Source organism: Python bivittatus, unplaced genomic scaffold, assembly GCF_059951505.1.
Source record: "Python bivittatus isolate LINGU-HERP-01145 unplaced genomic scaffold, Pbiv_v1 ctg000610_np1212, whole genome shotgun sequence".
NCBI classification, from domain to species: domain Eukaryota; kingdom Metazoa; phylum Chordata; class Lepidosauria; order Squamata; family Pythonidae; genus Python; species Python bivittatus.
This window is the reverse complement of record NW_028277088.1, coordinates 41,217,877-41,232,772: the sequence shown is the minus strand read 5'-3', so window position 1 is coordinate 41,232,772 and position 14,896 is coordinate 41,217,877. Positions and strand designations below refer to the sequence as shown.

General features: G+C 36.8%; 1 protein-coding gene across 1 annotated transcript in view; it reads left to right on the top strand.

The window, feature by feature from the left end:
• The window catches only part of TOPAZ1 (testis and ovary specific TOPAZ 1), a 55,307-nt gene that overhangs the window by 25,162 nt on the left and 15,249 nt on the right, over positions 1 to 14,896 (top strand). The window contains exons 8-13 of the mRNA XM_025171378.2: positions 2,709 to 2,828; positions 6,383 to 6,446; positions 7,043 to 7,194; positions 7,712 to 7,804; positions 8,748 to 8,854; positions 12,527 to 12,593. Coding sequence (XP_025027146.2) covers positions 2,709 to 2,828; positions 6,383 to 6,446; positions 7,043 to 7,194; positions 7,712 to 7,804; positions 8,748 to 8,854; positions 12,527 to 12,593 — 603 coding nt within the window. The remainder of the gene's footprint in view (positions 1 to 2,708; positions 2,829 to 6,382; positions 6,447 to 7,042; positions 7,195 to 7,711; positions 7,805 to 8,747; positions 8,855 to 12,526; positions 12,594 to 14,896) is intronic.

The window sequence follows — 14,896 nt, the reverse complement described above, 5'->3', positions numbered from 1 at the left end:
GTTTTAATTTCTAATACAGCAAATATTAATATATATATAACTCATATAAACAAAAGCTCTTTGGAGTTCTCAGTAGTTTTTAAGAATGTAAAAGGGTCCTGAGCCAAAAAGGTTTGAGAATCTCTGTTCTAAAGTATCTTGGATGTTAACATCTCTACTGTACAGACTTTTAGTATACTACTGTCATCTGTCCTTTATGTCCTTTAGCATACCAGTTCATGGTTGGAACCTCCTCCTAACCTTGAAGATCTTTAGAAGACTTTCCTTTTTTTCCCCCATGTTTATTTCCATCTACAGTGTCTTTACAGATGTTGTTGTAATATTACTTCTTGTCTCTTCTAAGACCTCTCTGAAATTCTTTGTCAAGTTCCTCCTTGAGGTTTTTGTCTTTCTTGGCTTTGGCTTCTTGTGTCAATTTCCACTTTTTGTTCTGACCCCCAGTTTGCTTTCTGCTGTTTCTTTGTCTTTGGCAAATCATTTTAGAACCAAGGATTTTTTTACACAATTAAAGTATGAAGATTGTCTAAAATTTAAATGGGCTTAAAAAGAAATTACATAAATTCAGAGGATAAAGCTACTAGTTATGATTGATGTATAAGGCCTTTACGATCAAAAATAGATTGCTTCTGAGGAACTGCTGTTCAATGTTAGGAAAGGATTATCATCTTCATATTTAACTTTTTGGATTCTATAAACATTTTATTTATTTATTTATTTATTTTTGGCCAATGTTATAAATTAAGACATTTAACAGGTCTTTGCTGTATCAAGTAGGATTCTAACATGTTCTTAAAAAATTGACATCACTTCAAAAAGGATACTGGAACTGGGAGACCTTCCAGTGAGGAAAATGCTCCACAGGTAGTCCTTGACTTACGACGACAATTGGGACTGGAATTTCCATCACTAAGCAATGCAGTCATAAAGCATGACTGCAACTCTTAACAACAACAATCCCTGCACTCTCAATTGATGTTGTAAACTTAATCCCATGGTTCCACAGGTGAGGCAACTTCCAGCTGGCTTCCCACAGCCAAAGTCAGAGGGGAAGCTGGCAGGAAGTTGTAAGTTCCAGGCCAGGAGGCAGGTAAGTGGCTGCTGCTGGGTGGGGGAGGGGGTGTGGGGGTGTGGCGTGGGTCGGGAAGGGTGCGCAAGAGATGCCGTGCGGGTTGGAGAGGGTGTATGGCGGTGTGGGAGAGGTAGCACAGGTCGGGGAGGGTGCACGGGTGCGCGAGAGATGCCAAATGGGTTGGAGTGGGTGTGGCATGGGTCAGGGAGGATGTGTGAGAGGCACCACACAGGTTGGGGAGGGTGTGCAGGAGTGCATGAGAGGTGCTGCGCAGATTGGGGAGGCTCTGCAGGGGTGCAGCACAGGTAGGGGTGGGTGCATGGGAACACACAAGTGGCCAGCGCAGCATGAATGCAGAGGGGCTGGGGGAGAGTGTGCATGTGGGGGAGACTTAACCCTAGCGACTTACGATGTTCCGTTGGCTTCCCCTTTGGCTTTCTGGAGAAGCTGACATAGAAGGTTTGTAAATGGCGATCATGTGATTGCGGGGCATTTGGCAGCTGGCCATAAGTGTGAATAGGTGGCCAAGCACCCAGATCACAATCATGTGACTGTGTGGGTGTTGGGATGGCTGCAAGTTCAAGGACCGGTCTTAAGTCTCTTTTTTCAGCACTGTTATAACTTCGAACAGTTGCTGACTGGTCATAAGTCGAGGACTACCTGTATGTCATTCAGAAGGGAATTTTATTTCAAAAAGAACAAGAGTTTTCCCTGTCTTTGTTTTCCCATGCTGCTGTCATCCAAAGTAGAAAACAGCATAAGCTAAACATACGAACAGCTGTCGAGGGTTATCTTTAAAAAAAAGAGTATTAGTCAGCAATATTTTATCTTTTATTGGTTTTATTGTAATTCTTTTTGTTTTGGTTGTAGTGAGCCACCCAGAGTCATTGGGAGGCATACAAGTTTAATAAATTATTGTTACTATTACTATTTTATTATTTTATTTATTTTATTATTTTATTACTACTACTATCCCATCATCATCATGATATTTTCCTATTTGTGTGTCTTCTTCCATCTTGGGAAAGTGTGACCAACTTCACATTCTCCAGATATATCAGACCATGCATTCTTTTTGTGCCACGTGATATTTGTGCCTGCTGTATCTGAGAGCATAATGGCACATGAGAAGCACTGCTGCATGTGCTGTGTTTAGAAACACTATATCCCTAGTTGAGATTTATAAGGCAGCTACGTAATTCTTGGAGTGATTGTGCATCATTGCAATCTGAATGTCTTTGCCTTTGTTAAAAATTCCTTGAGAAGATAAGCAGCATAGGTTTTGTGCCACCAGTACAAAATTACTGACAAACAAGAATACCTCCATTATTAGGAAGAAGAAAAATTAATATAATTCCTTCTGCTACTTTGGCTGTCCTACCCTCTCTGGCTTGATGATATTCGTCAGAATTTAGAAATCTTATTTCCTTTTTTTTAATTGCCCACTTTTATTACATTACTTCCATTATAGAAAAGCAGATTACTACAGTAAATTTAGCATTCATTTTTTTAATCTACTGACTTTGATTCCAAAATGTATATACCAGAGAAGTTTTATCTCTCTCTTCCCCCTACCCCCCTTTGGTTTTAAATGTATCTGAAGGCAAAAATGATTAATCTTTCTTGAATTATATTGCAGACTAATTTAGGATTGGCTTTTCTACCTCGTGGATATTGCAGATACCATTTCAATTCATTGAATGGTTGTGAGAGGCCAAACTGCCGGTACTGGCATGTTGTTCTATCAGGAAATGAAAAGGTAAAAACATGTGTTCCATTTCAGTATAAAATACTTTGCTAACTTTAGAGCATAAATACAGCCATTGAAAGCACCATACTGTAGGTTTTTGCTCTTTAACAGATAATTGATGTGACTGTTGAATGTGTTCATTACAAATTTGTTGATTTAGAGAAAGCATATGATAAAAGTGAATAGATTTGAATTAAGAAATGTTTTGCATGAATACGAAGTTGGATGTTTGCTGAATGCAGTAAGAATGGTATACAGTAGAAGTAAAACATTTTAGAATAAAAATAACTGAATATAATTCAGCATTGGTTTAATGTATTTATGGTTAGCTGTATAAGAAATGTCTGCAAGAATGTTAGAGGTTAGTTGGTCAGGAATGTGAACACGTCAAATGTGTGTGTACCTTTTTTAGGCAGGTGATGGTAAGAACCTGGATGTAGGTTGTTTGATTTAATAGGAAGTATGCATCTGAAAATTAATGTATCAAAGACCAAGATAATTGTGTTTAAAAAGGAAAATGGAATAAATTATTGCAAATTGTACCCAAATGGCAAAAAATAAGAGCAAATAAATGTGTGTATCTTAATAATAGTTTATTAAATTTATATGCCAACCGATTCCTAGCAACTCTGGGCAGTTGAATTTTTATTAACATTCTTAGTTGAATGTTAATAAAAATGGGAAAATAAAAGAAGAAATTTTTAGAACATATACATGTTGGTAGAAAGATTGGACTGTTGCAAGAAATTAATGTCAAAAATATTTGAAAATGGGAGCATATAAGACTGTATGTTTCTGCCCACTTTGTTTTATGAAAGTGAGAGTTGGCTGTGTCAGAAAAGAGTTGAATGGAGTGGGAATGGATTACTTAAGAACTGCGTACGGTAAAATGAGATAGGGCCATAAATGAATGTAAATTCAACACAGAAGTGCACTTAAGTAGCTTTAGTCATACAGAATGAATAGGGATTGAATCACAAAGCAGTAGAGATATGAAGAAATAGTGAATAGAGTGAAAGGAAGGGAAGTTAAAGTAATCTTAAAGTAAGTGTGAGGGTCTGGATGGGGAATAACAGGCTCCAGCTGAACCCTGGTAAGACGGAGTGGCTGTGGGTTAATGGCTCCTCTGTATCTGGGACGTTGTCATCGTTGGTGCTGGATGGGGTAGCACTGCCCCAGGCAGACCCAGTGTGTAATTTGGGGGTCCTCCTGGACTCACAGCTCCTGCTCGAAGAGCAGGTGGCAGCCGTGGCCAGGAGGGCTTTTGCGCAGCTTCGGGTTGTGCACCAGTTACGCCCCTTCCTGGATCGGGATGCCCTTTGAACGGTCACTCATGCCCTTGTTATCTCCCAGATAGACTACTGCAATGCACTCTACATGGGGCTACCCTTGAAGAATATCCGGAAGCTTCAGCTGGTCCAGAATGCAGCCGCACAAGCTATTTTTGGGGTCCGAAGAAGGACCTATATAACACCTTTGCTCCATGAGCTGCATTGGGTACCAGTTTGCTTCCGGGTCCAATTCAAGATGTTGGTTATAACCTTTAAAGCCCTACATGGCATGGGGCCAGGCTACCTGAGGGACCACCTCACCCCCACGATTTCAACCCGCCCCACCCAATCTCACAGAGGGGGCATGCTCCGGACCCCCTTGGCAAAAGAACTCCGACTAGCAGGGTCCAGAAGGCGGGCCTTCTCTGCTGTAGCCCCCGCCCTTTGGAACATCTTGCCCCTCACTCCCGGCCTTTCGGAGGGATTTGAAGACCTGGCTCTGCCATCTGGCCTGGGGTGGGGAGGGAGGTTGTCAGAAATGGGATTGGCTAGCCCCCTAGAAGCCTAGTGTGGCTTCCATCGGCCTCTTGGATTTTTTTCTCTTCTTTCCATTTGTGTAGATCTGTTTGTCTTTTTATAAATTTTAATTATGTATTTATTTGTTTTAATTTGATGTAAACCGCCCAGAGTCCCCCATTGCGGGGAGATGGGCGGGGATAAGTCTATGTATGAATGAATGAATGAATGAATGAATGAATGAATGAATGAATGAATGAATGTGTTTGATGGAGTTGATTCTCAGAAAGAGAGACGTATACATTAAAAGTATGTAAGGGAATATATGAAACAGTGTGCAAAAATGGTAGAAGCAAAGATGATCTGAAAATTATGGAGAGGTATACTAATTGGTGTTGGTGTAATTAGATTTAGTTTGATTTCTTTTTTTATGTCTTGCCTTTACATTTTTGCTTACTACTGCTTAACTCTTTCTGCACTTTGTATAACATTGCTAAGGGGAAAGAGGTCTTTCCAAACCTAGAGTGATTTGTTTTGCATGTTAACCGTTTTACTTATAAAATTTTGCCATCCCTTTTTCCCTGATTTTTGGCAGTGGAAAAAACCTTCTTTCCTGAATTTTGCTGGGGGGATTTACAGTATGGGCCTTCACTTCCTTAGGCAAATAACTATAATAGGACTTTGGCATGGTCAATACAGTTTTGTGTTTGAATATAGAGGAGTCAAATTCTGGAATTTTCTCAACTGTGAAGTTAGCATTGGGAAGATAAGTAATGTTTCTTTTTCTTACTCTTGGAAGAAAATAATTATTCTGCATACCATTTTGGGATTTTGTCAGAGATGACAGCAGCAATTATTATTCATGGCACTTTTTGCCAAAGCCAGTTCAAAAGGGAAAACATACTTTCTCCTTTCTTCTCAAATACCAAAGAAAGTTAATTGTTTCACTGACATACTTCTTGCATATGTCAGCTGTGTCTTGCTTCTTCTGTGTGAGAAAATCCGTTTGGAAAAAAAGAAAATAATTTATTTCCCAACCCTTCCATGAAAAATGCCTAGTCTGTCTTATTTTTTTCCTCTTGACTTGTGCAAGATATATCTTGTTGAAGATAAATCACCTCTCCCTGGAATATTGAAGAGAAAAGGAGAGGATTCTTTCTTCTGGAGAAAGCCTGATGGAAAAAGGAAGATGACAACCTCTCCTCTTCTCATTGAGGTTTTGCAGTAGGCATCAGCAGCAATGTGTTGCTTTCAAAAGCAATGCCCATCTGTTTCTTGAGTTCTCTATACATGCTGCAAAACTCTAGACAAGGAGGGAAGGAGGAAATAAGAATGATATAAAATACATAGAAGTTTAAGTTTTGGAACAGAATTTCTGCATACTTAACCACAGATATTTACATATTATCAGTACATAATAGCAGTTTTCCAAATTTGCTTTTATTTTCATACTGGAGCTATTCTGCTTTCTCGAGAATTTTCCATTTGTTTGCCACTTCAATTGTAAATGTATTTATGTGGAATAATGTCCTACAAATATCACTGGAACATATTCCATATAAGGCTGCTTTAGATTGTAGCCTATAAAAATAATTACTTCATAATAGATGTATGATAATTTAAGAAAACAGAGGTTACATTTCTATGTATTTTCTTTTGATTAACTGAAAATTAATTTTGGTACTATTTGGACTTTAAATAAATTTGCACTGTTTCTTTTACCTTTTCATGTTTTAGCAAAGAGTAATAACTTTGTGGTTCTATTTTATTTACTAGCTTTGCAATGAAATAATTAAGAAATATATAAATATTGGTGAAGTAGTTTTGCTGCAACGTGCAGGTAAGATAAATTCAACATTACTATATACTCGATATGTTGACTTTGAGATTGACATCTGCTGATTTTTAGAATATATATAATATATATTAATTGCTCAAGAATTATCCTGATATTGCACCATAATTCACCACACTGAGTAGAAATTTGTGAACATTATAGTAGATTGGAATTAATCTAGTTGTGATTATAAAAGAACCACTTAAATCAGTGGGATTTGACCTACTGTAGTTTAAGAGCCCTATTGATTATTATTGATTTGACCTATTATAGAGCCCTATAAAGCTAAAGCCAGTGTATAGTTTTTAAATCAGATCTATAACATAAACATTTATACAGTTACATAATTTGTAAAGTGTAAAAAATGATTTATTGTTAACTAGTATTTCATGGAATAATATTGCTGTATAAGAAATAAGGTTGTTTTTCAAAAATTGTAGGGAAAAATGGTACCCCAAGAAAATCCTTTTGTGCAGTAAAATTGAATTTCCATTGCATCCTTTTTATGCATTTTACCTTTTCAAAATGACTGTATCATTTCAGTAATAAATTACTTAAATACTGCTTAAGTTCACACCTAAATTTCCTGTTTTCTCTAGTACATATATTCACAGATTACTACAAAGAAGGTACCACTGGAGTTCACTTGGATTCACAAACGTTCCATGATCTACTAACATCTTTGCTTCAGTCCTCTTTGCTGAAAGAACTTTTTCATGTAGTGCATATTGGCATTATGATTAAAATATTAGTAAGTGACCCTTTGATGTGTTTAATAGCATTTTGTAAATCCCAACGAATTTAATAGAACCTACTCTCAGATAAGTAGGGTAAGATAGTAATCTAAAGATTTTCTGACTAAATAATGATTAATCACATTTTAATTTACTGTAATCTCTTTATTTACAAACTATTTGGCTTTTGGATTGCTATTTAGCTGTTGGCCTGGTTTCAAATTCCCCTGGCAGTCAAATGATTTTCTTATGATGCCATGCCAAGATGGTATTGGCTGAATCTGAAAACAGTTTAAAGATAGGTGTATATGGTTGCTTTCCACAGGATCATGTTGTCTAATCTTTGAAACTCTCTCAGTGATAATTGCAAAGGACTTGAGTTTAAGCCATTTCATAAGTGGCAATATTATATCAGGGTGTGTCTAAAACCTGCTTGAAGTCTTGGAAGTGGGAATCTTTAAATGAATTGTAATTTACATTTGTTTATCCATTTATAAATTAAATTTTAATACTAAAGCATTTATTTTTGCTTAGCCAACTGTAGATATTCTACTCAAAATATTTGAAGAAGTGGCTTCCATGAAAGTAAGAGAGGCAGTACCTGAGTTATCTGACATCTTTTGTAAGGTATGATTTGGATTATTTAATTCCTTCCTGGAAACTTTGTTTCTAGAGATTCTACTTTCAGTATTACTATAGACTTTGTAAGAAAATTGTGTATTGGAGATAATCTCACAAATTACATTTTTTATTTTTTTATTTTTATGGTGTCTCATATTAAAGAATATGAACAGAATCATGTTTTTAGGTTAAAATCTATTTTAAAAATGATTTACTGGCATTTTCAACTGAAAATGCAGCCCATATAAAATTCCAAAAGATGAACAAGGTTCAATGAAAATAATCTTGTTTGAAAAGTGCTATGTTAATTATAGCTCAAAAATATGAAGGAGGAAGGAATTTTTGGAAATACAGTAGAGTCCATTGGAGTTGAACAGCTAATAAATTTGAATAAATAATAAATAAATCAGTGCTCTTGCTAAAATGGTAAATGCATGGAAGATTTGGCAGCAATTATTTGAGTTATAGTTGTCCACCTAAAAAACTTGGCATTTGCCACCATCTACAGATTTCTGTAGAGATTGTGACTTGCAGTTACTATTACTTTTCAATATTTTTATATATGTAATGAAAAATTAAAAGTGCACTTCATTAAATTACACTATGGCTTGTTGGATATAAAAATCCACTTAGAATCTATTGGCTGATGTGACTGCTTCACATTAAGCTAAGCTCTGACCATACTATCAATATAGTATTATCTTTATTACCACTGAGCAGCGCATTGTGAATTTAGCAGTATCTTAGCAGTATTAGGAACTGCAAGGATATTGCCATCAGCTATTCCCTTGATATGTCTAATCATGAACACATTGTGAATGAAGAGGACTTTTACATATGTTATCTATTTTTTCCATATCATTGTAAAGAACATTGTAAGCACTTAATTGTGAAAGACTTGAAAAAGTTCATTATCAGGATCAGTGGATTTTTGTTTTCATTACTGTAGCTTATTGATGCTGGAATGGTCCTTGAATGTGAACATATTGGGTATATCACCAAGTTACTAAACCAGTTACATGTTTCTAATCAGGAAATAACTATACTTATGTCCAGGTATGTACTTTTTAAATACTAGTTGACAGCTTAAGATGGATAAAATTTTGAACTATCAATGCCCATAAATATGGAAAATATCAACCTATACAGGTTATAAGATTTTAGTTTGTAAGTAACTAATTATTATCTTACTGGTTTTTTTTACTTTATTGACACCTGTGTTAAAAGCTTCTGTCAATTTAAATATTACATTACTGAAAAACAAAATGCAATCACTTTCAAATTAGGGAATGCAATGACAAAATAAATGCTTGCAAATGAAAGATCTTTAACTACCAAATTGCTGTATCCAGTTTTGTATTAATGATCTTTGTAATATGATACTAGGATTTGAATCTATTTAATCATGCATTAGATCTTTACCTACAAATTTTCTATGCTGCTGGACTCCAAAATGGCCCCCAATGTTTCCCAATTAAAATAAAAATACAGCAAACAATAAATAAGCAGTTTAAATTTTAAAAATCCCACTGGCACTAATCCTACTAGTGATGATATAGATAAAAAATTCTGCAAAACAGCACCATTTAATGACATTCCTAAAAGACTTCAAAGAAGGAACCACAAAGCAAAGAGAATCTGTTCCAAAGTGAAGAGGATGCAACAGATAAACATTGCCTCCAGGCCCTTTCCCACAAACCTCTTGAACAGAGGGGTTATTAAATATCCTTTTACAGAATAAGTATACAAAATGAACTAGTTCTACTTTAAGAAGACAGTTCTGAAGATAATCCTCACAAGTGATCCAGAAGGATAGCATGATTGGTGGTACTGAATGCCATTGAGAGGTGTAAGAGATCAAGAGGGCTATATTCCTTCATCCAGGTCCTGACGGAAGTCATCCAGCAGAGCAATCAATGTGGTTTCTGTCCCATCCCCAAGCCTGAACCCTGACTGAAAGGGCTCCAGATAATCTACTTCTTCCAGGTTGCTCTGTGGCTAACATGCCACTAACTTCCCTAAAAAGAGAAAGTTGGAGACATGGCAGAAGTTGTTCAACCACTGTCTCCTTTAGGGTACCAGGTAGAACTACTTTTCCCAAAGAAGTGTTGACAGCCTTCCAGCCAGTCACTTCCCCAGCAACCCACAAAAGTTGGTGCAATGTAGATCCATCCCACTTGACCCTGTGGAAGTAGAGAGTATTATATCTTCTTTCTCAGGATCAGCAAGCTGAAATAAATCCCAGGTAGCAATAATGTTGCCCCAGTCATCTCATGAGATCTCACCCATGCAGAATCCAGTTTTCAGCAAATATGACCATTTTTATCAGTGAACTATTGTGGAAGTGTTTGATTAGATGTCCTTCAGTCTTCTACACTGGCACTTTAGGTGTCACATACATTGCTTCATCTCCCTGAGCTCCTCAATAAATTAAGGAGTTCCCAGGGATTGGCCAACAGAGAGGTCACACAGAGGCAATTTTAATTACCTCTATGCTCTAGAGCTCACCTGGTTGCTCGCTGGTATTGCCTATCAGATTGCTGGGCAAATCCTAAAGTGCTTGCTAGAATCCATCCAGATCTATAAGGTACTTGGGGTAGACCTTTCTCATTAGTTCCTCCATATACAGAGGTCACAGAATGTAATGAGTTTTCTCTGGACCAAAAAGTGATATCTGATCATGGCAGAGAACTAATAGTAACATCCTCCATCTTCATATCACAAGCTAACTACTCTGAGGTAAAAACAAGATCTAGTGTATGACCATCTATATGAGTCAGGCCAGAGATTACCTGGTATGGGACCATGGAGAGTCATGGTTGCTGTGGAAGACATGATGACCACCACCACCCTCAGCACAGAGGTTGAAATCCCTCAATATCAACTGTCAAAAGAGATTCCAAAACCAGCTGATGATGAAGTCCAGGATCTCAGGAAGGGATCCTCCCAGGGAACTGGGCAGGCAGTACATATACAGAATCTTGAACTTCTCCTTACAACCTAGCTTCAAATATAAGTGCTTGCACCCCATCATCTATGCAGCAAGGCCTCTGATTTGAGCCAAGATGTCCTAGAAGATCATTGCTACCTCCTCTCTGGCCTTGGATCGTAGTTGCTGAAACCTGGGAGTACAAATCTTGGAGTGGCCAGTATTGCTGTCCTCACTCAACCATATTTGGGGAATATATGCCAGGTACGCTCACTCATCCATGATCAAGTTGTGAACGAATGTGACCTAATTACAAATGGGCCAGGTGTTTACCAATAGCAGGCTCCAAAATGGTGCCATCTTCTCAATCTCTAACACTAATATCCTTTCAGTATTCATTTCTAGCTCAATTTTCTTACTCCAGTATCCTTCTACACTTCTCAACTTCCTCTTCTTGATTTCTTTCACCATTCTATCTCACAAATCCCTCTGTTCACTCTACTCATTTATTATTTATATATACCCCACCTTTATTTTGTATAACTCAATGTATACAATGTTCATTCCTCCTATTTTCCTCACAACAGTTGCTTTGTAAAGTAGATTAGATTGAGAGGCTGGCTAAATCATCCAACTGGCTTTCGTGTCTAAGGGATGACTAGAACTCATGGTCTCTTGGTGTCTAATCCCACACTTTAACCACTACACTTGACTGACTAAATCCTTCACAAAAACTTCAATCCACAGCTCTTTTCCCACATGTTCTCTTAAGTCCCCTTCTTTGTTTTCTTCTCCTCTTTTTAATTTCAACTCATCTCCAGGGAGTCACTGCAGCTCCATATGTCTTCTTCTGCTGGCCTGTCTTCTGGCCTCAGAGTCTAAAAATTCAACCTCAACTCAGAGCCTATCTCATCATCTCCTGTACACATCATCTGCACTGTTTACAATTCACAACAGCCACTGTCCCCATCCTCCAGATTCTTGGGAACCACCCTAGCACCTTCCTCCAGAATTCTGCCTGAAGGCCACACAGCAGCACCATCCATGGGTTACATGTATGACAAAAATAAATAAGGTTGCTCACTTTTTGTAACCAAAAACTAAAAATTTTCCAATGATAGCTTAGGATAGTTGCCAATAATGGACAGATACTGGTACAGAAACAAAGTTAAAGGTAACAGCTAATAAGGAAAAAGTGGGAAGGAGATGCTTTTGAAATAATATCATGATCATAGTCATCTGCCCATTTTTAAAATACTCTGGAAAAAAGATGAATCTTCAAATCTGCAGTATTACAAGATGCATATTTTTGTTGGTATGCTTTTCTATGCTCACATGTGTTAGAGGTAACCATGTTAGGAGTATATATTGCAAAGGATGTGTTCTTGAATCCTAATAAAATTGAGGAATAGCTAATGGTTTATGGCAGAGATTAATAGTCTGAGTTCCCCGAACTGCATATGGCTGCTTGGATGCAGGCAGTTCCATAGTTCCTCTAAAAGTTGCCAGGAAATTGTATGTTAATGGGATAGAAGGGGAAAACTGTTAAAAATGTAATTTAAAATAGAATCATGCAATTATAATCTGAATTAATTTTAACAATTGAGTTTTGTTTTTATTGAATTCTGCCTGCATTTTGGAATGTGGCCCCTTAGAATACTACCCTAAGACAAAATATGACCTTTGGCATGAAAAAGCTGCACCCCAATGATTTAGTGTTTGACCTCTTGCCTTTTATGCTAAACTCAGATTAAAGATTTCTCAATTGCAGCATACTATATAAAAGCTTGTTCTTAAAGATTTCAGAGAAGACATTTTCACAAGGCCAGCTTTTGTGATTTTGATTCAGCAGTAGCAGAATTTCAGGTACCATATATACATTTGTTTTTAAGAAAGAGTTTTTAGCATCTTGATACTGGTCATTAGTTATTATTTGTATATAAAACATTAGGACTCAAATGCTAAGTAATTGCCATCTCAGTTTTTATTAGTTTGCTACTTATTTGTAAAAATATGAAGGAAATAATTTCTTTCAAAAATTGTGAAAATAGTAAATATGAAAATTAAACTTCAATTTAAAAAAAAGGAGTAATTAGTAACATAACCATTAATCTTCATTCTCATGAGCTATTCTTATAATCCATACCTGTCCTTTATGTTAGTAGTGTAGATTGTTAGTCAGCATTCATGAGCAAGGTGCAACATGGAACTGAATAGACTCATATCATGGGCAGATAAAGATACAAATATTCAACTTAATTATGGGGCACCCTGAATTTCTTTGTGTGCTATTAATAGGAAGTTCTTATAGATTCATTGTCCTGTAGTTTACATTATATTTTTGTTTTGGTAGCTATAGCTGCTTCTTGGTCAGCTTAACTTAATGTTTGTGTATTTTATGTTTATGATAGATTTTTCTCATGCCTTTGGTTTCCATGCTGCTATATCTTGTTCATTCTCTATGTTGTGCCAGTGAGAAAGTCAACTAGAGGGTTTTTTTTAATCCTTAACAAAAATACTGTGCTCTGAAGAAGCCAATCCAGATGGTATACAAATCATAACCTTACACTCTCTGTGTGGTGAAAACATGCAGGTTTTTTAAGTGATTATGTGCCACCATGACATTGTCAGCAGCCGCATAGATAGACCTTCCCCGGGATGATCTGTCGCCAACCTGGCCCTTCAGATCTCCCAAAGGTTCCTCCAACTACTTTGCTGCTAGTCATCATCCTTCCACTTTTCCAAGCATTATTGGCTTCTCAAGAAGAGAATTTTCCTATATAATGTGTCCAGAATATAATAGGTATAAACACATCCCAGCATCTGAATATCTTTTCCAAGGCTTTCATTGCTGTCCTACCCCAAATGCTAGTCTGTGGCATATTTCTTGACTACTGTTTCCTTTACTGTTAATGGTCAATTTTAAAAGGCAGAAGCTGTTCACCACTTCAGCGTCTTCATTGCCACTTCTAAGACTGGTTGCTGTTGTCATTAGTTTGGTCTACTTATATTTAATTGTCTGAGTTTTTTTCACTGTGCTTCTTAACTTTCATTACTAGAGCTTGCAGATCATTTGCTTTTCAGCTATCGGGGCACTATCATCAGGTTAGTGCATGTTGTTGATGTATCTTCCTCTGCTTTTAAAACCATGCTCATTTTCTTCCAATCCAGCTTCCCTCAATGTGTATTCAGAGTATATATTGAATAAATAAGGAGACAGAATACAGCCTTGTTTCACTGCTTTCCCAACCAATTTATTTTGCCTTGTTCAGTCCAGACTCTGGCTTCCTGACCTGTGTATAGGTTTTGCATGAGGACATTGAGATGTTCTGGGATTCCCATTTTCCTAAGTACACTTGACTGACACAATTCAGGACCATTCTATAATTCATGAAGCACATATTGACTTCTTTTTGGTATTCTTTAGCTTTCTCAATTTTCCATCACATATCAGTTATAATGTCTGTTGTTCTTTCCAACTTTGTTCTTTCTGAAATTACTATCTATCCTTTGGCATCCTTTGTTTTTCTCTGTTTGTTTCCATGTTAAATGTCTTCACTGATGTTATTGTAGTCCTGCGTCTTGTTTCTTCTAACAGTTCTCTGCAATTCTTCATTAAGTTTCTTCCTGAGAACTTTGTCGTCTTGGCAATTTCCACCATCTGCTCTGACATCCAGTTTGGTTTCTTCAGTTTTTAGGTCTTTGAGAATCTCTTTTCACATTCCTTTTTAGCAACTACTTTGATTTCATTCCGCAGTTCCTCTGGTTTCCTGTCAGTGAGGTTCAGGACTTCAAAGCAATTCCTGAGGTTCTTGAAAATAGTGGGTATATTCTCAAAATCATAATTTAGAAACTGGTTAGATTTGTTCTTCCACTTTAGCTTGACTTGAAAATTGCACATGAGCAGTTTGTGACCAGTTTCATAGTCAGCCTCTGGCCACCTCTTTTCTATAACAACTGAGCTCTTCTTCCTTGTATTGCTAATATAGTAAATTTGATTTCTTTGTGCTCCATCTGGTGATATTCATGTATATAGATGTCATTTGAAGAATATGTTAGCAATGAACAATTGGATTGTCAGAAATGGATAAGTTGTTCTCCTTCATTTGTATTTCCTAGGCCGTAAAGTTCAACTACATTTTTCTCCTTACTGTTTCCAACTTTGGCAT